Genomic DNA, 24,262 nt, shown 5'->3' on the forward strand with positions numbered 1-24,262 from the left:
ACACTGACTAGCTGACATGTGGTGTGCTGTCATGTCTTCTGAGGTTGTGGATTATGGTCCAAACTGAGCACTGACATCACCCAAGACAGTTAGTCTTACAAAGTTATCCTGTTTCCCATGTAAAATAGCCTTTGAGTGCCCAAAACATCAACCATACTATATTTTCTCCATTAAAATGCTCAGTTGAGAAAATATACCTTTTCTCTGATGTCTATCTGAAGAATGAAGGACAGGCTAGGTGGCCATAGCAACATACAATCTTGTTTTACATTATATCATGCTTTCACAAATTATTTGTTTATCACACCGTTTGTTCATTTCTGTGCTCACTCGTGTGTGTGTGTGTGTGTGTGTGTGTGTGTGTGTGTGTGTGTGTGTGTGTGTGTGTGTGTGCAGAGAGACGCTGGGGAGGGGAGTGTGTGTCAGTCATTCAGGGATAAATAGAGAGGCAGATCTCAGAGTTTGTCAGAAGGCTGACCTGACAGGGTCACACACAGGACCAAGCAGGAGCAGGACCTCAGCATTTGGACCCTTTATTACAAATGGAGACACATGAAGATGTTCAATACTGTTTTCAAGACAGAAACTCTTCTTGCAGAAAAGCTTCGCTATCGACATCTATCTACATAACACTGTATATCTTCTTCTCATTGATTTCAGCAGTTACAGTATTTTTGAACATACTGGTGATCTTCTCCATCTCTCACTTCAAGCAGCTCCACACTCCAACCAACCTGCTCATCCTCTCTCTGGCTGTGGCAGATTTCCTGGTGGGACTGATTGTGATACCAGTAACGACTGTAGCATTAATGGAACCATGCTGGGATTTTGGGGAATATTTCTGTGGGTTTTATTTCTACATCACTAGTTTGTGTTCGTCTTTATCTGTGGGCAGTTTGGTCTTGATATCTATTGACCGTTATGTTGCTGTGTGTGATCCCTTATTGTACCACTCTAAAATAACAATAACAAGAATGATGTGTTGTATATACATTACCTGGTGTTGTTCTATCATATACGATGCTGCTATTGTCAAAAACTTTGTAAATGTACTGGTACCCAGTAGGTGTTTGAAAGAATGTATTTCTCTAGAAGTGTCAGTCTTGGGTAATAGAATTGACTTTGTAATTACAATGGTTGTCCCGTGCTCTATTATTATAACACTTTATTTGAAAATATTTGTGGTGGCCATATCACAGGCCCGAAAGATATTTTCAAAAGAGGCTGCCAGTGTGTCTGGTGTTAAAACTATACAGGCAAATAAGTCTGAGAGAAAGGCAGCAAAAACTCTAGCTATTGTTGTTTTCACCTATCTAAGTTGTTGGATTCCATTCTATTTTTATGTACTTTTTTTTTTCATTGAAAATGTATCATTATTTATCATCAGCTGTCTGCCACTTGCTAATTCCTTAATTAATCCAATAATTTATGCTTTCTTTTATTCATGGTTCAAAGTAACAGCTAAACTTATTTTAACTTTGAAGTTAAGATTTTCATAGTTCCTATGTTTTTATTCCTAAATATGACACACATAGGTTTGATATGTTTTGTAATACATTTGTTGTAATTGCTTATTTCATGTAACAATACACTGACATTATTCATCTCAGTGTTGTCATCATAGATACATGTGGTGTTGATACAGAATGATTTGGATGGATTGGAACAGGGACGGCTTGTTCAATAGGGCGATATGGGCGACGCACTGCCAAACGGGAAAAGGAAGGGATTTTTTTTCTAATAAAAAAAAAAAATATATATATATATATTTTTTTTATAAATTTATAAAAAATTATATCACGGCAACAGCAGTTATCAGTGTTCACGTCTGATCTGCCAGCCACTAAATGTCAAATCAGGCTAAAGTCGTGCTTCAAATGGCCCCGCCCGTTTTTTGGGCGATTTCAGTCAGGTTGAAAATCGCCCAGAAGTCTGTCATAGACTCCCATGTAAAATCTATTTGTTTCACATTTCAAAGCTTTCAATACATTCTCTATGGGTGTCTGTGGGCATGCACTTACGCGCTTTCGTCATACATAACGTAACCACGAATGAACGTAACTAAGAAAAGACCAGGTAGCAGCCTCAATCAATTCACTACTACTATCAAAATGGCTAGGCTTCAGTCCAACTCGATTGTGTCTTTGAAAGAAGTTCCTTTTTGTCGGCGAACATATGAAGATAAATTGGCAACGAAACAATTAGGACCTCCCAGGCCAAATTTAATAATTCAACAGGTGTCTACTAAAGGGGGGAAGTCCTACACCCGAGGATTTTCCAAAAATTGGTATGAACGGAAAACCTGGCTAGCAGGCTGCGATGTAGCTAATGCAGTTTTTTGCTACCCCTGCTTACTCATCCACACGGTGGAACTTCAACAGCAGAGTCGTGAACACTGTCTACGAGAATCGAGACGACCTCATAGAATGTTTTGAAGCCATCCGGACGGGTTCATTGGGTTCATTTGACCAGCTTACTGTGAGAGAGGCATCTGGTTACGTGAGGATGCTACATGATGAAGATTTTATTTTTTTCCTGCGGCTTTTTCACAAAATCATGCCCCACGTCGACATTCTGTACCAGAAGCTACAGAAGAAGGACATCGATGCTGTCTTTATCAAACGTGCCCTCGACAGCTTCACAAGCAGTGTGCAGGCCATAAGGTAAGATTAAACAATATCATTCGATCTTTCTCAAAGCAGAGCTTTATTTGAAAATGTATGCATGAAAGGAGACTGCATTTGTGTTTGAAATCACATTATTCTCATTATATATGGCCAGTGGTGTAATCTATCTTATTTTATATACTATGTGTACTGTGCAGTGGTGCTCATAAGCTTATGATCCCATGCTAAAGTTGACTAAAAAGAGGAATAAAAAAATAAAAAAATCATCTTTTGGAAATTGATCTTAATGACTTAATTAAAAAAGTTGGAAAATCCAACCTTTAAGGACACCAATTTTCTTTTCTTTTTTATTCCTCTTTTTAGTCAACTTTAGCATGGGATCATAAGCTTATGAGCACCACTGTATACTGTGCTGAACATCCAGGCTATGTGAGACACAAAGGCTAACTTAAACACTAAAGACTTTATGCATCCCTGCCCATTTTAAGTGGAACTTAAGTATTTGTACTATACATGGATACATTGCATATACCTGTGCATCACATAGACAACAATACTGTACAAAGCCAACAAACACATTGGTCTGTTTGCCTTCAGGGACTCCTCTCAACAGCAGCTGCAAGAAGCAACAGGAGCCAAAAGACCCAGAACAGCTTTGAGAGAAGAGGAGAAGCAGAGGCTGTCTGAAGAGGTCTGCAACACCATCCTGGATCACACCAAAGAAAGGTTCTCTTTCTCTGGCCACCTTGTGAGTGCTACCTTACTGCAAGCAGACATGTTTGAAAGGTACTGCCATTCATTTCCTGATGAGGCTCTGAATGCCACTGTGAATGCATACCCCATGCTGAGCAAGGCAAAGCTCAAGACAGAACTATCTCTGATCTATGAGAATCCTGAATTCAAGGGAGGCTGTGGTGCACTGGCACTGTACCAGGTTCTCATGAGCTACAACCTCCAGGAGACGTTCTCTGACACTGTGACTCTGTTGAACATCCTCATAACTACTCCCATGACAACAGCTGAAGCTGAGAGATGTTTCTCAACTTTGACACGAGTTAAGACATTCCTGCGAAATTCAATGGGCCAGGAACGTCTGAATGCACTGGCCATGCTTTCCATGGAGAGGGAACTAGTCCTCAGCATGCCTGATTTCAATGAGAAAGTCATTGAACGCTTTGCTGTATTGAAACAGAGAAGAGAACAGTTTCAGTACAAGTAATGTAGCCTCTCTCTCTCTTTGTCCCTCCCTGTCTGTCTCTTTAACACACACACGCCCAAATCAGTTCACAGTTGATGTTGTTTAAAATAGTTTTTTTTCATTTTAAAAAAAGTAATAAAAATAAAAATCTGTTCATGTTCATTTTTACAAATCTATACAATTGGCCAGAATATGGTTGTTCATATTTACAAATCTATACAATTGGCCAGAATATGGTTGTTCATTTTTACAAAGCCATACAGATAGCTGTGTTTACCTTTTCTAGAAATTACTTTCAAATTCTGTTTTCATTCTTATTTCATTTGTTTATGGAAATGCATATTGTTTATGCAGTGTTGAGGAATGTGAAAGAACACCCTTGATTATTTTTACTGTGATAACTTATTTTGATTTTGTAAGCCAACACTTTTGAGATCAGTCAATAAATGCTTCTGGTATTGACTTATATGCTGCCCCTGTCTTCATGTTGTTGCTGGACATATCTTTTTTAAAATGTGTGTAGGTCACCTAAATCATCAGAAAAATTGCCCCTCCTGAGAATTTTTTCAGGAGCCGCCACTGGATTGGAATGGGATGACTTGGAGAAGGCATATGAAGGCATGAGCTTGTTTTATAAAAGACATTGTAGTCATTTAGGGTTGTATATTCCAAATACCAAAGTCTGTGGTTGTTCCATGTTATTTAATGATATAAAGTAAGTATTCTAATAGTACATTCCGAGGACGTCAAGATTCCTTATATATGTTGTTTAACATCTCCCTCTAGTGGCTCAATTGTGACACAATGCCTTCATCAAGTGTGGTAGAGTTGAAATGTACAATAATGCATGATATCATATAACGTCCAAGTCTATCTCAATGGTTTATTGTGTAAGTAGTTGAGGGTAAAATGCAAGAATATGCAATCATGGTTAACACTTTATAGTGTTCAGTAATAATCCATTTGTAAGGCATTTACAGTTTGCTCACCATTTATTAATCATTACTCCCACATTTGTTAAATGTTAGTAAGCTAGGTATTTTCACATTTATAAATAACTACTATATGCATTAATGATGAAACACAACAGCGCAGGAGACGGCAGCAAACACTTCAACCTCAACATACTGGGTATGAACACTATAAAAGTTGTTTATAAATGTGTGAATAACAAGCTTACTATAAATAAATGTGTGTGTAATGATAAATTATGAAGAAAATATTTACTATTTAAAGCTTCAATATGTAACTTTTTGGGTGACCATTCCAAATTCACATTGAAATATGAGTTATAGAGCTGTCATTCTCATTGAAAGCAGGTCTAAGAAGCGGTAGATCTGTTCTATGTAAGCTATTACTATGTTTCCCATTATTAAGTTTAGTTTTGTACTCCTTGGCTGTGTTGCTGACGGCTGTGTAGATGGCTGAGTTACCTTCTTTAGAGCCTGTACCATGTACAAATCATTTTTGGATTTGACATCAAATGTTTAATATGAGGCGACATTATAGAATGCCACCTTTTATTTGAGGGTATTTTCATACATAAATTAGAACACCTTATGTATCTAGTCCCCCCATTTGAAGAAGCCATAAGAATTTGGACAACTTCACTTGTAGTGTATTAAAGGGAGTAACCCTTTAAACATAATGTTCAGTTAAATGATGTATTTAGATATTGGTTCCCTTACCCTGCAAGCAGTCTATGAACTGCTCTAATGAGTGACTACGATCCACCCTTTGGTTTTGGTAGTCACTGCCAACAAACACAAATGTTAGCATTTTCAGACAAAACACGTTACTACTTTCAGCACACTACTACAACAGTGTGACTGTTTTGGAATAAAATGTTCATATATTTCCTTTAACATCCTCTGTGTTGTGTGCTTATTGTTTAACCATTGATATGTTCTAGGTCATTTTGAGACCTTAAGGAGCATCAGGTACTGCTGGAATGTCTACCAATGGCATGTCCATCTTTTTGTGAGAAATTACACTGGTCACTCAACGTTTATTAAGGATGAATAGTCCTCACTTTAGGGACTGCAACACAACATTACCAATGATTGGTAAATGGTTTACAAGGACATTTATTAAACAGCTTAAGAATTATCTTACTTACTATAAAAGTAATTTATAAATATGTGAACAACAAGCTTAGTAACACAAATGTGGGAGTCATTATAAATAAATGAATAAACTATTTCTTAATCCATAAAAATATTCTTTATTACAAGGTGTTATTATAAAGTGGTGCCCAATTTCTATATTCATTCAGACTCAACAGCATCTGAGAGCTGCTCTGGCATGACCCCTGACCTGGCAGCAATCTGACACTATGAATCATTAATGCATATAGTAGTTATTTATGAATGTGAAAATACCTAGCTGACTAACATTTAACATATCTGTCAGTAATTATTAATAAATGGTGAGCAAACTGTAAATGCCTTACAAATGGTTTATTACTGAACACTATAAAGTGTTACCCATGATTGCATATTCTTGCATTTTACCCTCAACTACTTACACAATACACCATTGAGATAGACTTGGACGTTATCTGATGTCATGCAACATTGTACATTTAAACTTTACCACACTTGATGAAGGCATTGTGTCACAATTGAGCCACTAGAGGGAGATGTTAAACAACATATAGAATGAATCTTGACGTCCTCGGAATGTACTATTAGAATACTTACTTTTAATCATTAAATAACATGGAACAACCACAGACTTTGGTATTTGGAATTTAAAACCCTAAATGACTACAATGTCTTTTATAAAACAAGCTTATGCCTTCTTATGCCTTCTCCAAGTCATTCCATTCCAATCCATCCAAATCATTCTGCATCAACACCACATGTATCTATGATGACAACACTGAGATGAATAATGTCAGTTAATTGTTACATGAACAAACAATTACAACAAATGTATTACAAAACATATCAAACCTATGTGTGTCATATTTAGGAATAAAAACATAGGAACTATGAACATCTTAACTTCAGAGTTAAAATATGTTTAGCTGTTACTTTGAACCATGGATAAAATAAAGCATAAATTATTGGATTAATTAAGGAATTAACAAGTGGCAGAAAGCTGATGATAAATGATGATAAATGGTCAATTAAAATAAAAAATATATACAAATAAAATGGAATCCAACAACTTAGAAAGCTGAAAACAACAATAGCTCGAGTTTTTGCTGCTTTTCTCTCTGACTTATTTGCCTGTACAGTTTTAACACCAGACACACTGGCAGCCTCTTTTGAAAATACCTTTTTGGCCTGTGATCTGGCCACCACAAATATATTACAATAAAGCGTTATAATAATAGAGCACGGGACCCCATCCTTAAACTCCTCCATCCTTCCAGTCGAGAGAACGAAACAAGATTTGGAAGGAAGGCCTTGAGAAACTACAGGACAGATCACAGCATGTGTCATTTGGCCAGTGCATAAGAAAATTGACTGTCAGGCAGTTAATGAGATGGCATATCTTTAAGGTGGATGCACTAATGCATTCCATAGGAACATTACATAGACTTGTAAAAATGTCCATCTGAACTGAATTATGAAACAATTATTCAAGTTGAAGGAGCCAGTCACATTGTGGGGACACATAATATTTGGCAGACATCACCCTACAGTATTCTGACCAAAAAAAAATATTCTCAAAAAAATATTCTCAGCCCCATGGCAAAATGAGTAGAATGGCAGGAAACTTGTTTTAAAACTGCAACATTTTCTTTCCAAATGTGTAGAATTGCAAGAATTTACAGTGCATTCGGAAAGTATTCAGACCCCTTGACTTTTTTCACATTTTGTTACGTTACAGCCTTATTTTAAAATTGATTAAATAGTTTTTTCCTCCTCATCAATCTACACACAATACCCCATAATGACAAAGCAAAAACTGGATTTTATTTTATTTTTTTACATTTATAAAAATATAGAAATAGAAATATCACATTTACATAAGTATTCAGACTCTTTACTCAGTACTTTGTTGAAGCACCTTTGGCAGCGATTACAGCCTTAAGTCTTCTTGGGTGTGACGCTACAAGCTTGGCACACCTGTATTAGGGGAGTTCTCCCATTCTTCTCTGCAGATCCTCTCAAGCTCTGTCAGGTTGGATAGGGAGTATCGCTGCACAGCTATTTTCAAGTCTCTCCAGAGATGTTAGATCGGGTTCAAGTCTGGGGTCTGGCTAGGCCACTCAAGGACATTCAGAGACTTGTCCCAAAGCCACTCCTGCGTTGTCTTGGCTGTGTGCTTAGGTTCGTTATCCTGTTGGTAGGTGAATATTCGCCCCAGTCTGAGGTCCTGAGCGCTCTGGAGCAGGTTTTCATCAAGGATCGCTCTGTACTTTGCTCCGTTCATCTTTCCCTTGATCCTGACAGCTGAGTTCCAGAAAACAGACAGGGCAGCTATTCTGAAGTTGCCCATACCTGCATTTCCAGCTGTCTCTTCAGATGTAGAAGAGATACTGTAGTATGTGATCAGCTGAAGTGTGTATATGCACACTAAAAACAAATGGTTCCACATGGTGCCAGATAAGGGTTCTTTCTCTTGTAACCATAGCGGATCCCTTTTTGGTGCTATATGGAACCATTTTTGAAGGTTCTACCCTTTTTCTTTTTTTATCTTTTTTTTCACCATTATTTAACCCGGTAAACCAGTTGAGAACATGTTCTCATTTACAACCGAGACCTGGCCAAGATAAAGCAAAGCAGTGCGATAAAAACAACAACAACACAGAGTTACATATGGAATAAACAAAATGTACAGTCAATAACACAATAGAAAATCTATATACAGTGTGTGCAAATGTAGTAAGTTATGGAGGTAAGGCAATAAATAGGCCATAGTGCAAAATAATTACAATTTAGTATTAACACTGGAGTGATAGATGTGCAGAAGATGATGTGCAAATAGAGATATTAGGGTGCAAATGAGAAAAAATAAATAACAATGTAAATAACAATATGGGGATGAGGTAGTTGGGTGGGCTAATTACAGATGGGCTGTGTACAGGTGCAGTGATTGGTAAGCTGCTCTGACAACTGATGCTTAAAGTTAGTGAGGGAGATATGTGTCTCCAGCTTCAGAGATTATTGCAGTTCGCTCCAGTCATTTGCATTAGAGAACTGGAAGGAATGGCAACCAAAGGAGATGTTGGCTTTGGGGATGACCAGTGAGATATACCTGCTGGAACGCATACTACGGGTGGGTGTTGCTATGGTGACCAATGAGCTAAGATAAGGCGGGGATTTGCCTAGAAGTGATTTATAGATGACCTGAAGCCAGTGGGTTTGGCGACGAATATGTAGTGAACCCTGTTCTCAACCAGCTTGTAGGGCATGTTTTGACAATAGATTTAGAAGTGGATATGAAAAAAAACATCACTTGAACCTGATTGGTCAACTCCCCCAGCCCTCCTGCACCAATTAACATAATGTGTATGATTTTGGGTTGCTGCAGATCAGTGTTGTGGCACTCTAACTTTGCCCATTCAGAGGGCTGTAAGAAAACTCAACATCAGTCACCAAAGTTGTTGTGCAAAAGTCCGGAATTCAATTAGTGAGGGATTAATATAGCACAATTCCTGTCAGTAGAGACCTTGAATAGTAGGAATATGTAAATACAAAAGTTTCAATGTAAAAAGGTTCAAAAGCAAGAATTTCGTAAAAATGTGCTTAACGAGGCGGTTGATACAGTGACTTTTTCCACATTTTCTTAGGTTACAGCCTTATTCTCAAATGGATTAAATGAATGGTTTTCCTCATCAGTCTACAAACAATACCCCATAATGACAAAGCGAAAACTTTTTTTTTTGCAAATTTTGGCAGATAAAAAAACAAGAACCTTATTTAGATAAGTATTCAGACACTTTGCTATGAGACTCGAAATTGAGCTCAGGTGCATCCTGTTTCCATTGATCATCCTTGAGATGTTTCTACAACTTGATTGGAGTCCACCTGTGGTAAATTCAATTGATTGGACATGATTTGGAAAGGTCCCCAAGAACACAGTGGAACCACCAAGACTCTTCCTAGAGCTGGCCGCCCGGCCAAACTCAGCAATCGGGGGAGATTTGCCTTGGTCAGGGAGGTGATGGTCACAGAGCACCATAATTCCCCTGTGGAGATGGAAGAACCTTCCAGAAGGACAACCATCTCTGCAGCACTCCACCAATCAGGCCTTTATGGTAGAGTGGCCAGACAGAAGCCACTCCTCAGTAAAAGGCACATGACAGCCCTCTTGGAGTTTGCCAAAAGGCACCTAAAGGACTCTCAGACCATGAGAAACAAGATTATCTGGTCTGATGAAACCAAAATTGAACTCTTTGGCCTGAATGCGAATAGTCACGTCTGGAGGAAACCTGGCACCATCCCTACGGTGAAACATGGTGGTGGCAGCATCATGTGTGGGGATGTTTTTCAGTGGCAGGCACTAGCAGACTATTCAGGATTGAGGGAAAGATGAACAGAGCAAAGTACAGAGAGATGAAAACCTGCTCCAGAGCTCCCAGGACCTCAGACTGGGGTGAAGGTTCACCTTCCAATAGGACAACGACCCTAATCACACAGCCAAGACAACGCAGGAGTGGCTTCGGGACAAGTCTATGAGTAGCCCAGGCAGAGCCCTGACTTGAACCTGATCGAACATCTCTGGAGAGACCTGAAAATAGCTGTGCAGCGACGCTCCCCATCCAACCTGACAGTGCTTGAGAGGATCTGCAGAGAAGAAAGGGAGAAACTTCCCAAATACAGGTGTGCCAAGCTTGTAGCGTCACACCCAAGAAGACTTGAGGCTGTAATCGCTGCCAAATGTGCTTTAACAAAGTACTGAGTAAAGAGTCTGAATATTTTTTAATTTACATTTTTGTCATTTAGCAGACGCTCTTATCCAGAGCGACTTACAGTTAGTGAGTGCATACATTTTTCATACTGGACCCCCGTGGGAGTCGAACCCACAACCCTGGCGTTGCAAGCGCCATGCTCTACCAACTGAGCTACAGGAGGCCTATGTAAATAGATTATTTTCTTTTTTTTTATACATTTGCTAACATTTCTAAAAACCTGTTTTTGCTTTGTCATTATGGGGTATTGTGTGTAGATTGATGAGGAAATTGTTTTATTTAAACCAAAAGGCTGTAACGTAACAAAATGTGAAAAAGTCAAGGGGTCTGAATATTTTCAGAATGCACTCAGTAAAAAGTACGGTGGAAAAAGAATAGGGAAAAAGAATCTATTTTTTATAAAATAATACTTATATTGGTGAAAACTATGATTTCATTGTTGACAAGACACTACATTAGGCAACATATATTGGTTTAACAACATTTCATGACCCATGGGATTAATGAATCAATATTCTGACCTTAGATCGCCTGTAAAATAATGCCTATAATAGTAATAAAAACTGCACTTTGTCATATATTATCTCAACATGTAGTCTGAACATGTGGGAAACATTGTGGAAGGACCTGGATTAATTGAAATTTAAGAAAACCAACACCACCTGAATACGCATTCATTTAATACATACATATGCAATTAACGTCATTTATTAAAATGTGACATCAGTCCTCATTTAACAATGCTTACCTGCATACAGTATAAAAGCCATTAAAGCAGACCTAAAGTAATTTTTGTAATATTGTTGAGATGAGTAAAAATGCTATGCAAATTGCCATTCTAATATGGTATCGCTGGTATGACCCTCTTGACTTCTCAACTGCCTGGTAGAGTAAACAGCAAGTTAAAGAAAAACACTTTTGGAAATTCCTGTTTGAGTTGTCAGTAACAGGAATTTAAGATGAAATAATTGTTTCTACATGTTTTTCTAGAAGAGACAGTTAAAGAGATAATTGAAACCTTTATGGTGCTATAAATAACCCTTTCCTAAGTTTCTAAAAAAGGTTCTGGGAACTAGTGACAGGTTGCCAATTATCAAAGCAATCAAATATTTTGCATAGATGGAGCTCCAAACAGAGGTTGTGTTTCTGAAAATGTTTCAGCAATAAGCTAGCTATCATAAGATACAAAACTAACGATGATAATCACCGAATACAGAGTTTATTCCTTCGTAGACACACAAATGTGCTCAAATAGCGATCAACGAAACAGGCTATCCAATAATACATAGGCACAGTGGGAAATCTACCCAGGCAACAATAAGTTACGAGCAGCTCCACCAAGCTACACTACTCTCACAAATAACAATCACCCACAAGGACAAGGGGGCAGAGGGAACACTTATACGCAGACTAATTAGGGGATAGGAAACAGGTGTGATTGACAAGACAAGACAATTGTGATGATGATTGGGGCGGCAGTGGTTAGTAAGCCCGTGACGACGAACGCCGAAGCCTGTCCGAACGAGGAGGGGAGGCAGCCTCGGCCGAAGTCGTGACAGTACCCCCCACTCCCCTTGACGCGCAGCTCCAGCAGCGCGCCGACCCCGGCGTCAGGGACGACCAGGAGGACGCGGAGCGAACCGAATGGCGACGGTGGAAATTCCGCAACAGGGAGGGATCGAGGATATCCCTCACCGGGACCCATCACTGTTCCTCCGGACCGTACCCTTCCCACTCCACGAGGTACTGAAGGCCCCCCACCCGACGCCTCGAATCCAGAATGGAATGGACCGAGTACCCCGGGGCCAGCCTCGATATCCAGAAGAGGTGGAGGAACCTCCCGCACCTCAGACTCCTGGAGCGGACCAACCACCACCGGCCTGAGGAGAAAACCATTAAACGAAGGGTTAATACAGTAATCAGGGGGAAGTAATAACCTATACGTGACCTCGTCGATTCTCCTGAGGACTTTGAATGGCCCCACAAACCTCGGGCTCAGCTTCCGGCAGGGCAGGCAGAGGGGCAGATTCCGGGTCGAGAGCCAGACCCGATCACCCGGTACGAAGACCGGGGCCTCACTGCGGTGACGGTCAGCGTTGGCCTTCTGACGATGCACAGCGCGCTGGAGGTGAACGTGGGCAGCGTCCCACGTCTCCTCTGCATCCCGAAACCAGTCATCCACCGCAGGAGCCTCGGTCTGGCTCTGATGCCACAGTGACAGAACCGGTTGGTAACCTAAAACACATTGGAATGGTTTTAGGTTAGTAGAGGAGTGGCGGAGAGAGTTCTGGGCATATTCTGCCCATGGCAAGAACACAGACCACTCCCCCGGCCAGTCCTGGCAGTAGGACCGCAGCAACCTACCCACATCCTTATTTACCCGTTCCACCTGCCCATTTGACTCAAAGTGGAACCCAGAGGTCAGGCTGACCGAGACCCCCAGACTTTCCATGAACGCCTTCCAAACCTTGGACGTGAACTGGGGACCTCGGTCGGACACTATATCCTCTGGCACCCCGTAGTGCCGGAAGACATGAGTAAACAGGGCCTCCGTAGTCTGCAGGGCCGTGGAGAGACTGGGCAGAGGAAGGAGGCGGCAGGACTTGGAGAAGCGGTCCACAACGACCAGGATGGTGGTGTTACCTTGGGAGAGGGGAAGATCAGTCAAAAAATCTATACTAAGGTGAGACCATGGTCGTTGTGGAACTGGTAACGGTTGTAGCTTACCCGCCTAGGTGCCTTACTCTGGGCGCACACTTAGCCAAGGTAGGCCACCAGTACTTTCCGATCAAGCAGCGCACTGTACGACCGATACCTGGGTGACCAGAGGAGGGTGACGTGTGTGCCCAGAAGATCAGACGATCACGGATAAGAGCAGGCACGTACCAAAGCCCAGTTGGACACTGCGGTGGAAATGGATCTGTGTGTAATGCCTGCTCTATATCCGCGTCCATCGTCCATACTACCGGCGCCACAATGCAGGAGGCCGGGAGTATGGGTGTGTTGTCTCTGGGCATCTCCTCTGTGTCATATATTTGGGACAGTGCGTCTGCCTTCACGTTCTTCGTACCCGGAATGTATGACTGTGTAAAATCAAACCGGGTTAAGAATATGGGCCACCTGGCCTGGCGAAGATTCAGCCTCCTCGCTGCCCAGATGTACTCCAGGTTACGGTGGTCCGTCCAGACGAGGAAAGGGTGTTTCGTCCATTCGAGCCAATGCCTCCACACGGTCAAGCCTCGGACAACAGCCAACAGCTCCCGATCACCAACGTCGTAGTTCTGCTCCTTAGAGAAGAAGGTACAGGGGCGGAGCTTGGGTGGCGTGCCCGAGCGTTGGGACAGGACAACGCCTATCCCTACCTCGGATGCATCCACCTCCACTACGAACGGTAGTGATGGATCGGGGTGGGCCAGTACCGGAGCTGAGGTGAACAGGCCCCGCAGTTTCCTGAAGGCCAGGTTAGCCTCAGCAGACCAGCGGAGCCGTGACGGCCCACCCTTCAACAGGGATGTAATGGGAGCTGCAACCTTGCCAAAGCCCCGGATAAACCTCCGATAGTAGCTGGCAAAGCCAAGGAAACGCTGCACCTCCTTAACCGTGGTTTGAGTCGGCCAATTACGCACAACTGAAATGCAATCTCCCTCCATCTCCACACCTGAGGTGGTAATGCGGTATCCGAGGAAGGAGAAGGACTGCTAGAAAAACATACACTTCTCTGCCTTGGCATAAAGGTAATTTTCCAACAGTCGGGCCAGCACTTTGCGAACTAGGGACACTTGCTCGGCGCGAGTAGCGGAATACACCAAAATGTCTTCGATGTAGACCACCACACCGCGACCAAGCATGTCCCGAAACACCTCGTTCACAAAGGACTGGAAGACGGATGGAGCATTCTTTAAACCATAGGGCATGAGGTATTCATAATGCCCTGTGGTTTTGCTGAATGCTGTCTTCCACTCATCCCCCTCCCGAACACGCACCAGGTTGTATGCACTCCTGAGATCTAGTGTATTGCTAGTAGTATGGGTTGGGATTATTGCCGCATTGAAAACAATTGGGAACTCGGACCTTGGAACTCTGAAATCTCCGACTTCCGATAAAAGTGTCTGCTAAATGGCATATTATTATTATAAGACAACAGTGACCCATCCACTTACCTAGATGTGGCTGGGGGGTGGTTATAGCATTTCTTTCACATGACCCATCAATTTAGACAAGTGTGTCTAGGTAAGAATCATCTAATAATTATATAATATTTATACAATATGGACACTTTTTTTTATATATTTCTACTATGCAAATATGCAAGTAAACATTTCACTGTACCGTTTACACCTTCGGTATCATGTACATTTGAGAGACGGTAATGTGAAGAACAACGTGAGCTACACCAAAGTCAGATTAGGATATAGGCCAAGGACTAGATACAGTGTAGTTTTGCTACTACTTTCACCACTTTTAGTCTTGAAATCTTTGGTTGCTTACTACCCTACCTTACTCTGTTTAGCACATGGTCTCACGTGAACCCTTAAAGATGTCCTCCCGAGTGGCGCAGTGGTCTAAGGCACTGCATCGCAGTGCTAACTGTGCCACTAGAGATCCTGGTTCGAATCCAGGCTCTGTCGTAGCCGGCCGCGACCGGGAGACCCATGGGGCGGCGCACAATTGGCCCAGTGTCGTCCAGGGTAGGGGAGGGAATGGCCGGCAGGGATGTAGCTCAGTTGGTAGAGCATGGCATTTGCAATGCCAGGGTTGTGGGTTCGATTCCAGTATAAAAAAATAAAAATGTATGCACTCACTAACTGTAAGTCGCTCTGGATAAGAGCGTCTGCTAAATGACTAAAATGTAAATGTAAAATGTAAAGAGATGGGTACGGCTTAATTAAGAGGGTGTGGAAGATGCTGGGTGTAGACAAAGAAGAGCTCTCCAGTAGGTGTACCAAAACATTCAAGGGCCATTTTCTCAAAAGTGGGGTTACAAGTTTATCAACCTTCAAAGCAGAATTACTTTCCCATTGTTCCTCAACTGCAGTGCATGACATCCCATTTTTTAACTCTCTACTTTTATCCAATGTAAAAAACACTATTTCAAATTTTACTACATAGGACCGAATCGAGCCGGTCGGTCACATTTGTAAATGTTAGTAAGCTAGCTAGTTATTAAAACATTTATAAACCACTTTTACAGTATGTAATAATTATTCATCTGCATTGCTTATGGTTTGGGGTTTTAGGCTGGGTATCTGTATAGCACTTTGTGACATCTGCTGATGTAAAAAGGGCTTTATAAATACATTTGATTGATTGATTAATTCATAAGATCATAAGATGTTTAATAAATATCCTTATAAACCATTTACTAATCATTTGTAAAGTATTTTTGCAGACCCTAATCTAAAGTGAGGATTATTCATACTTTCTTAATACTTTAGTATAAATGTTTTGAGTGACCAGTGTAATTTCACACAAAAAGATGGACATGCTATTGGTAGACATTCCATTAGTACCTGATGCTCCTTAAGGTCTCAAAATGACCTATATCATATTCATAGTTAAAGAACAAGCACATATACTGAACGTTTTATTCCAAAACAGTCACACTGTTGTAGTTTATTTACATTTACATTTTAGTCATTTAGCAGAGCGACTTAAAGTTAGTGAGTTATTATTATATTATTATATATTATATTATTATATATAACATGATTATTATTATATATATATTTTTTTTTTCATACTGGCCCCCCGTGGGAATCGAACCCACAACCCTGGCGTTGCAAATGCAATGCTCTACATCCCTGATCCCCTAGTGTGATGTGTAACTTCAGACTCTCTATACTGAGTAAAATTATGTTTTTAGTCCGAAAATGCTAATATTAACGTTTCTTGGCAGTACTTTTCTACCAAAACCTAAAGTGTGGATTGCTGTCACTCGTTGGAGCAGTCCATAGACTGCTTACGAAATAAGGAAACAATTAACTGAATAGATCATTTTGCTTTACTATCCCATTACGTTTCAAGAGTTACTACCTTTAAAACCCCCTAGAGTCGAATGACGCACCGGTGCGTCAATTTAAGTTACATAACAAAAAAATCCCCATCAAACCTTCAGTTTAAGCTAGAGATATCTGTTCAATCCACTACTTCCGCCAGTGTCACACTTCCGCATCTACGGTGAAAGGTTGCAGAGCTAAAGCGAGTTTGTCAGACCATGAGACATCCCGAAAACTGGTCTTCTCACGGAAACGTCTGTAGTGTCCGAGCCATTTGGGCTACAAACTAATGTGACCCCACAAGACGGCGGTTCATAAGAACAAGGTCAAGCAGCAGACATTGGGGACAACAAAGCTACAGACCGGCAGAGGGCGAAAACGACACTCTACTGACCGGGATGACCGCCAACTCATTCGAATGTCACTCAACAACTGTAGGATGACATCAAGTGACCTACAAAAAGAATGGCAAATGGCAGCTGGGGTGAGGTGCACAGCGAGGACGGTTCAAAACAGGCTCCTAGGGGCAGGGCTGAAGTCGTGCAAAGCTAGAAAAAAGCCCTTCATCAATGAGAAGCAAAGAAGAGCCAGGCTGAGGTTTGCAAAAGACCATTTGGATTGGACCGTAGAGGACTGGAGTAAGGTCATCTTCTCTGAAATTTGGTGGAGGATCGGTGATGATCTGGGGGTGCTTCAGCAATGCTGGAATCGGGCAGATTTGTCTTTGTGAAGGACGCATGAATCAACATTGACATTTTAGTCATTTAGCAGACGCTCTTATCTAGTGCGACTTACAGTTAGTGAGTGCATACATTATTATTTTAGTTTTTTCATACCCCCTGTGGGAATCGAACCCACAACCCTGGCGTTGCAAACACCATGCTCTACCAACTGAGCTACATCCCTGCCGGCCATTACCTCCCCTACCCTAGACGACGCTGGGCCAATTGTGCGCCGCCCCATGGGTCTCCCGGTCGTGGCCAGTTACGACAGAGCCTGGATTCGAACCAGGATCTCTAGTGGCACAGCTACCACTGCGATGCAGTGCCTTAGACCACTGGGCCACTCGGGAGGCAGCCACGTACAAGGTTGTCCTAGAAGAAAACTTGCTTCCTTTTGCTCTGACATTGTTCCCCAATTCTGAGGATTGGTTTTTCCAGCAGGACAATGCGCCATGCCACACAGCCAGGTCAATCAAGGTGTGGATGGAGGACCACCAGATCAAGACCCTGTCATGGCCAGCACAATCACATTCCAGAACAAACTTCTGGAATGTGATCAAGACGAAGTTGGATGGTCACAAGCCATCAAACAAAGCTGAGCTGCTTGAATTTTTGCACCAGGAGTGGCATTAAGTCACCCAACATCAATGTGAAAGACTGGTGGAGAGCATGCCAAGACGCATTAAAGCTGTGATTGAAAATCAGGGTTATTCCACCAAATATTGATTTCTCAACTCTTCCTTAAAGTTAAAACATTAGTATTGTGTTGTTTAAAAATGAACATTAACTTATTTTCTTTGCATTATTCGAGGTCTGACAAGCCTGCATCTGTTTTGTTATTTTGACCAGTTGTCATTTTCTGCAAATAAATGCTCTAAATGACAATATTTTTATTTGGAATTTGGGAGAAATGTTGTCAGTAGTTTATAGAATAAAACAAAAATGTTAATTTCACCTAAACACATCCCTATAAATAGTCAAACCAGAGAAACGTATATTTTTGCAGTGGTCTCTTAATTTTTTCCAGAGTTGTATATACAGTACCAGTCTACAGATTGGACACACCTACTCATTAATACAGGACACACTTCAAAACCTTGTTTCTTTATCTTTAAAAAATTGTCAGATTATAACCCTCCCTGCCCCTTACCCACTGTCACCCCGAACGTCTTAGACTCCAGAGAATACCTTTTAAGGCAGAGTAAAAAGTGCGGCACAGCGAAGCAAAGTGTGAAAATAGTCCATAGGTTATATATGTCAACCTGAATTTCAGTAGTAATGAAGGAATAGAAATCCACAGGAGAAAAACTGGTCGGTTCATCAGATGGTGTGTAGGCTATATCTCCCTGTTTTATGATTAGTTTGTGTTTGCAAGGTTGACAAAATTAGCAAAACATTTACATTACTGTAAGAAAATCGAATTAGCATAATGTAAAAAATACCCATACAAATATGTCTGTTTAAGAGAGATATCTGTTTTTCTTGCATGGGCTGCATCCCAATCCACCACATCCGCCGATATCGGCATCTGCCAAAAATCGGTCTGTAGCATCCGAACGGTCTCATGAACACAAACATGTCAGTGATTTTGCTCTACGACCCCCACAAGCATCACAGGACTTCTGTCTGTAATGTCCGAACAGTTTGGGCTACACACTAATATGACCCCTCTGTGGAAAGGTGAGTATGTTTTGCTCTAGGACGCCCACAAGCCTCACAAGCCACACCTGAAGGTAGCCTGGTACCAGCTTAAAACATTTATGGAAGTATATATGGAAGTAGTTTAGTGCCCCCCAAAAAAGGGGTGAAATATGTGTAAAAGAAATACAATCGTAATTATATCTCTCAGATATAGGAAAGCCTTCAAAACAAATTTACTTCAGATTAATTTTTTTACTATGTGTTTTACCATGTATTAATCTGTTATTCAATGCGTTTCTATGGGCTAATAGCAGTAAGACCAAATTCAATGTTTTTATAAATGTTTTTGATACCTAAAGGGGTCATAAAATTCTAAATCAAAGATAAATTATCCTTGGTATGACGATCTTAAAACAATTCAATGTGGAGCGGAGAAGTTGAGCCTCATGCTTCAACGCTCTTAGTTGTTGCAGATATTGACCCACTATGCTGTTTACTTTCTGCATCTACGTCAAATTGCTGAGTCTACCTTTAAGGAGCACCAGGTACTGCTGGAATGTCTACCAATGGAATGTCCGTTTTTTTGTGAGAAATTACACTGGTCACTCAAAACATTTATAAAGTAGTAAGAAAGTATGAATAGCCCTCACTTTAGATTTGGGACTGCAAAATTATTTTACTAATGATTTGTAATTGGTTTATAAGTACCTATATTAAATATATACTATTAAAGATGCACTCCGCCATTTCCCGGTTGCAAATATTCTGATAGTTCCCATAATTTCAATTTATGTGACGAAACAAGTAAGTTAAGTGTAGAGAATCATTGTACCATCTAAACCACTGTGAAACACATTTTCCATATCAGAAAATATTGTATTTTCGGCTGTTTGAAGCTGGTTTACCAAACCAAAAGTAAAAGACTCAAAAACTAAACTTAAGAACGGGAAGCATAGAAATATGCACATAGAACAAATCTAATGCTTCTTAGACTTGCTTCCAATGAGAATGACAGAGCTATAACTCACATTTCTATGTGAATTTGGTCGGGTTGCCCAGAAAGTTACATATTGCAGCTTTAAACAACTTATTAATTATCTTAAGGATCATTATTAAATACTTTTCTTACTCAAGAGACCATGTTTGTATGCGGCTTTAATAATGCAAGTTTTTTTTTTACATTGTTTGGAAACTGATATGTAACACAAATTAATGCCAAAATAACATGTAAAACAGGCCAATTATTTAATCTGTAGTTTTTTATTTATTTATTTTTAGCTAAACAGGTAGGGCTCAAAACAGGTGGGGCTCCCCACCTGCCCTGAATGACGGGTCGCCACTGACTGTATGACAGAGTCCATGGACAGCCACATCATATTTAGCTTATGTTGATTGTGTCACGGATCCCCCCTGTACTGCTGCTCATTCCGTTCACCAGCTCCGGAGGTCTACGTCACCGGCCTTCTAGGCGTCACTGACATGGATCATTACCACCAACCCCGGACTGTCTTGTCTCATTACGCACACCTGGTTCCCATTCCCCCTGATTAGTTTGTGTATATATATGTGCCCTCTGTTCCCCATTGTCCTTGACGATTAATGTCCGATGTCCGTTGGTCTCGTGAGTACCATGTATTGTGCTCTGGTTATTATGGGTCTTGTCTCGTTTATTTGTTTGGAGGTTTACACCTAACTCTTTTGTTTGGGTTACATCCCAGTGTTATATATATGTATGTTTTTGGCTTCGTACCCGTTGTTTTTCATGACGTACCTTGTGTTGGGTGGAGTAATTAAAAGCCCTACGTATTCCTGCGCCTGTCTTCAAATCATTATACAACGTGACAGATTGGACTAAATTGTTTTTGGTATATTTCAGTTGTCAATGTATTAGACTAAGCATAGGTGATTTGATGATGTGAAATGTTAAAGTTGAAATGGTGCTGGAATAGTGGAGGCAGCTCCTGTTTTCGTTGAGACTTGCAGTAACTCTCCGTGGTTCTACACTGAACAAAAATATAAACTCAACATGTAAAGTGTTGGTCCCATGTTTCATGAGCTGAAATTAGAAATCCTAGAAATCTTACTACGCACAAAAAGCTTATTTCTCTCAAATTTTGTGCACACATTCCTTTACATCCCTGTTAGTGAGCATTTCTCCTTCGCAAAGATAATCCATCCACCTGACAAGTGTGGCATATCAACAAGCTGATTAAACAGCATGATCATTACACAGGTGCACGTTGTGCTAGGGACAATAAAATACCACTTTAAAATGTGCTGTTTTGTCACACAATGCCACACAGATGTCTGATATTTTGAGGGAGCGTGGAATTGGCATGCTGACTGCAGAAATGTCCACTAGAGCTGTTGCCAGAGAATTTCATGTTAATTTTTCTACCATAAACTGCCTACATCGTTGTTTTAGAGAATTTGGCAGTACGTCCAACCGGCCTCACAACTGCAGACCACATTTATCCATGTCAGCCCAGGACCTCCACATCTGGCTTCTTCACCTGCGGGATCGTCTAAGGGGGGATGGGGGGTGGGGGGGTGCTGATGAGTATTTCTGTCTGTAATATACCGCTTTTGTGGAGAAAAACTCATTCTGATTGGCTGTGCCTGGCTCCCCAGTGGGTGGGCCTATGCCCTCCCAGGCCCACCCATGGCTGCACCACTGCCCATTCATGTAAAATCCATAGACTAGGGCCTAATGAATTTATTTAAATTGACTTATTTCCTTATATGAACTGTAACTCAGTAAAACCTTTGAAATTGTTGCATGTTGCGTTTATATTTCTGTTCAGTATGAATCAATAGTTGTTTAGTAGTCCGAAAATGTCGGAAACATTAACTTGCTTGACAATACTGTAGGTCATAACTCCAGAGCCAGAGCAGTCCGCTCCACCGGGGTCTAGTCCAGATCCGGTCAGCGGCTCTAGTCCGGAGCCTGTGCAGTCCGCTCCACCGGTGCCCGGTCCAGCTCCGGTCAGCGGCTCCACTCCGGAGCCAGTGCAGTCCGCTCCACCGGTGCCTAGTCCAGCTCCGGTCAGCGGCTCCACTCCGGAGCCAGAGCAGTCCGCTCCACCGGTGCCTAGTCCAGCTCCGGTCAGCGGCTCCACTCCGGAGCCAGAGCAGTCCGCTCCACCGGTGCCTAGTCCAGCTCCGGTCAGCGGCTCCAGTCCGTAGCCTGTGCAGTCCGCTCCAGCGGTGCCCGGTCCAGCTCCGGTCAGCGGCTCCAGTCCAGACCCAGACATCAGCCCCTCTCCAGGTTCGTTGTCTCCCACACCAGGGTCCAGACAGGGCTTGGTACTTCGTGGGAGGAAGGAGAGGGGAAGCAGCGCACCGAGGTCCAGACCAGACCAGGGGTGCAACAGGGAGGTGGAGAGTAAGTGGTCGTCACGCCCTGAGCTGGATCCGCCTCCGAGGCGGAATGCCCACCCGGCCCCTACCCTGTTATGTTTATATTGTGCGGTCGGAGTCTGCACCTTTGGGGGGGGTACTGTCACGCCCTGACTCAGAGGACGCTTGTATGTTGAGTCAGGGTGTGTATTTTCCATGTTGTACAGTCTAGTGTGTATATTCTATGTTGTGTAGTTCTATGTTTTATATCTAGTATGGGTATTTCTATGTTGGCCGGTGTGGTTCCCAATCAGAGGCAGCTGTCGCTCGTTGTCTCTGATTGGGGACCATACTTAGGCAGCCTATTGGCACGATTGAGTTGTGGGATCTTGTTCCATGTAAGATATGTTGTTTGTGTCTACCTTGGACTTCACGTTTCGTTTAATGTTTTGTCAAGTGTCTATTAAGTTTAAATAAACATGTATGCATATCACTCTGCGCCTTGGTCTGACCCGTCTATGAACGAACGTGACACAGGCAGAAATCTGTCCGGTATGACCTAGCACTGTGATAAAGTCGCTCTCACTACACTGGAAGTTAATAGGAATACTACTTTAAGATCGCGACAATGTCTCATACATATCAGATTTCAATATTGGCCGATGTCATAACTCGGGAGGATGTCTTCTCTCGAATGAGCCATTGATCATATTTTAGTGATATTCCTACCTCGAGAAATGTGTAATTTAACGGAGGGTCTAGCACATTTTTCCTATCAGTCTGCCTCTTTAGTCCAGGGTGCATTGCATGGTGCTGTTGCCAGAGATATTATAGAAAGGAGATAGGAATCCAATGAATGAAGGAACGTATACCGCCCCACCCAGCCGACTGTCAACCAATCGCGTTCACATTGTCTTGCTGCGTCATGCGGTTGCTGAGCTAATCGTCACTTAACCCCTTCTCTGTATGTCGAGAAATGTGCCTATTCTCCTCAAAAGTACGTAATGTCACGATTCCAAAGCTACACGATATTACAGATAGCGAGGTCATTAAAGATTTGTAATGTTGTACTTCCTGTTGACGAAATACTTGCTAATGTTGGGTTTTTAAGATAGCGCCCAATAGACTCCCATTCACTCTATGAAGGAGGGCGCTCCTTGTCCCAGAATCACCCAGAATGCACCGCGCAGCCCATTGACAATATATGGACAACGTTTCCCATCTCCTCACAAGTATATCTGCGTTGTGAATGTTAGACTCCAGTCTCTGAGGCACATCGATCTGCAGGTTGAACATGGTGAAATTGTAGACTCCTAAATTGATAGTGCAGTTTGCTTAGGCGATTTTAAAGCGAACTAGCTACTTTACATGCTATTGATATGTTTGTACAGGCAAATAAATCTGTACAGGCAAATACGTCTGAGAGAAAAGCAGCAAAAACTCTAGCTATTGTTGTTTTCACCTATCTAAGTTGTTGGATTTCTGTTTTCTTTTTTTCTTTATCAAATTTAGATTCATCATCACTTTTCATCAGCTTTCTGCCACTTGTTAATTCTTTTATCAATCCAATAATTTATGCTTTCTTTTATCCATGGTTCAAAGTAACAGCTAAACATATTTTAACTCTGAAGTTAAGGTTGTATAGTTCCTATGTTTTTATTCCCTAGTTTGACATAGTTATGTTGTACTGTTTTGTTGTAATTGCTTCTTTCATGTAACAATACACTGACATTACTCATCTCAGTGTTGTCATCATAGATACATGTGGTGTTGATACAGAATGATTTGGATGGATCGGAATGGAATGACTTGGAGAAGGCATAAGAAGGCATAAGCTTGTTTTATAAAAGACATTGTAGTCATTTAGG

At 41.5% G+C, this 24,262-nt stretch overlaps 1 protein-coding gene across 1 annotated transcript; it reads left to right on the forward strand.

Annotated features, from left to right (window-relative positions):
- Nucleotides 1–542: 542 nt before the first annotated feature.
- LOC311117093 (trace amine-associated receptor 13c-like) lies at nt 543–24,061 on the forward strand (the record flags this gene model as incomplete). Its single annotated transcript, XM_084192083.1, has 2 exons — nt 543–1,389; nt 23,907–24,061. 2 exons carry the CDS (start codon nt 543–545, stop codon nt 24,059–24,061), a joined length of 1,002 nt encoding a protein of 333 aa, XP_084048209.1.
- Between the last annotated feature and the right edge of the window lie 201 nt (nt 24,062–24,262).

The sequence above is a fragment of the Coregonus lavaretus genome (assembly GCF_964263955.1).
Source record: "Coregonus lavaretus genome assembly, contig: HAP1_SCAFFOLD_3282, whole genome shotgun sequence".
Taxonomy (NCBI): domain Eukaryota; kingdom Metazoa; phylum Chordata; class Actinopteri; order Salmoniformes; family Salmonidae; genus Coregonus; species Coregonus lavaretus.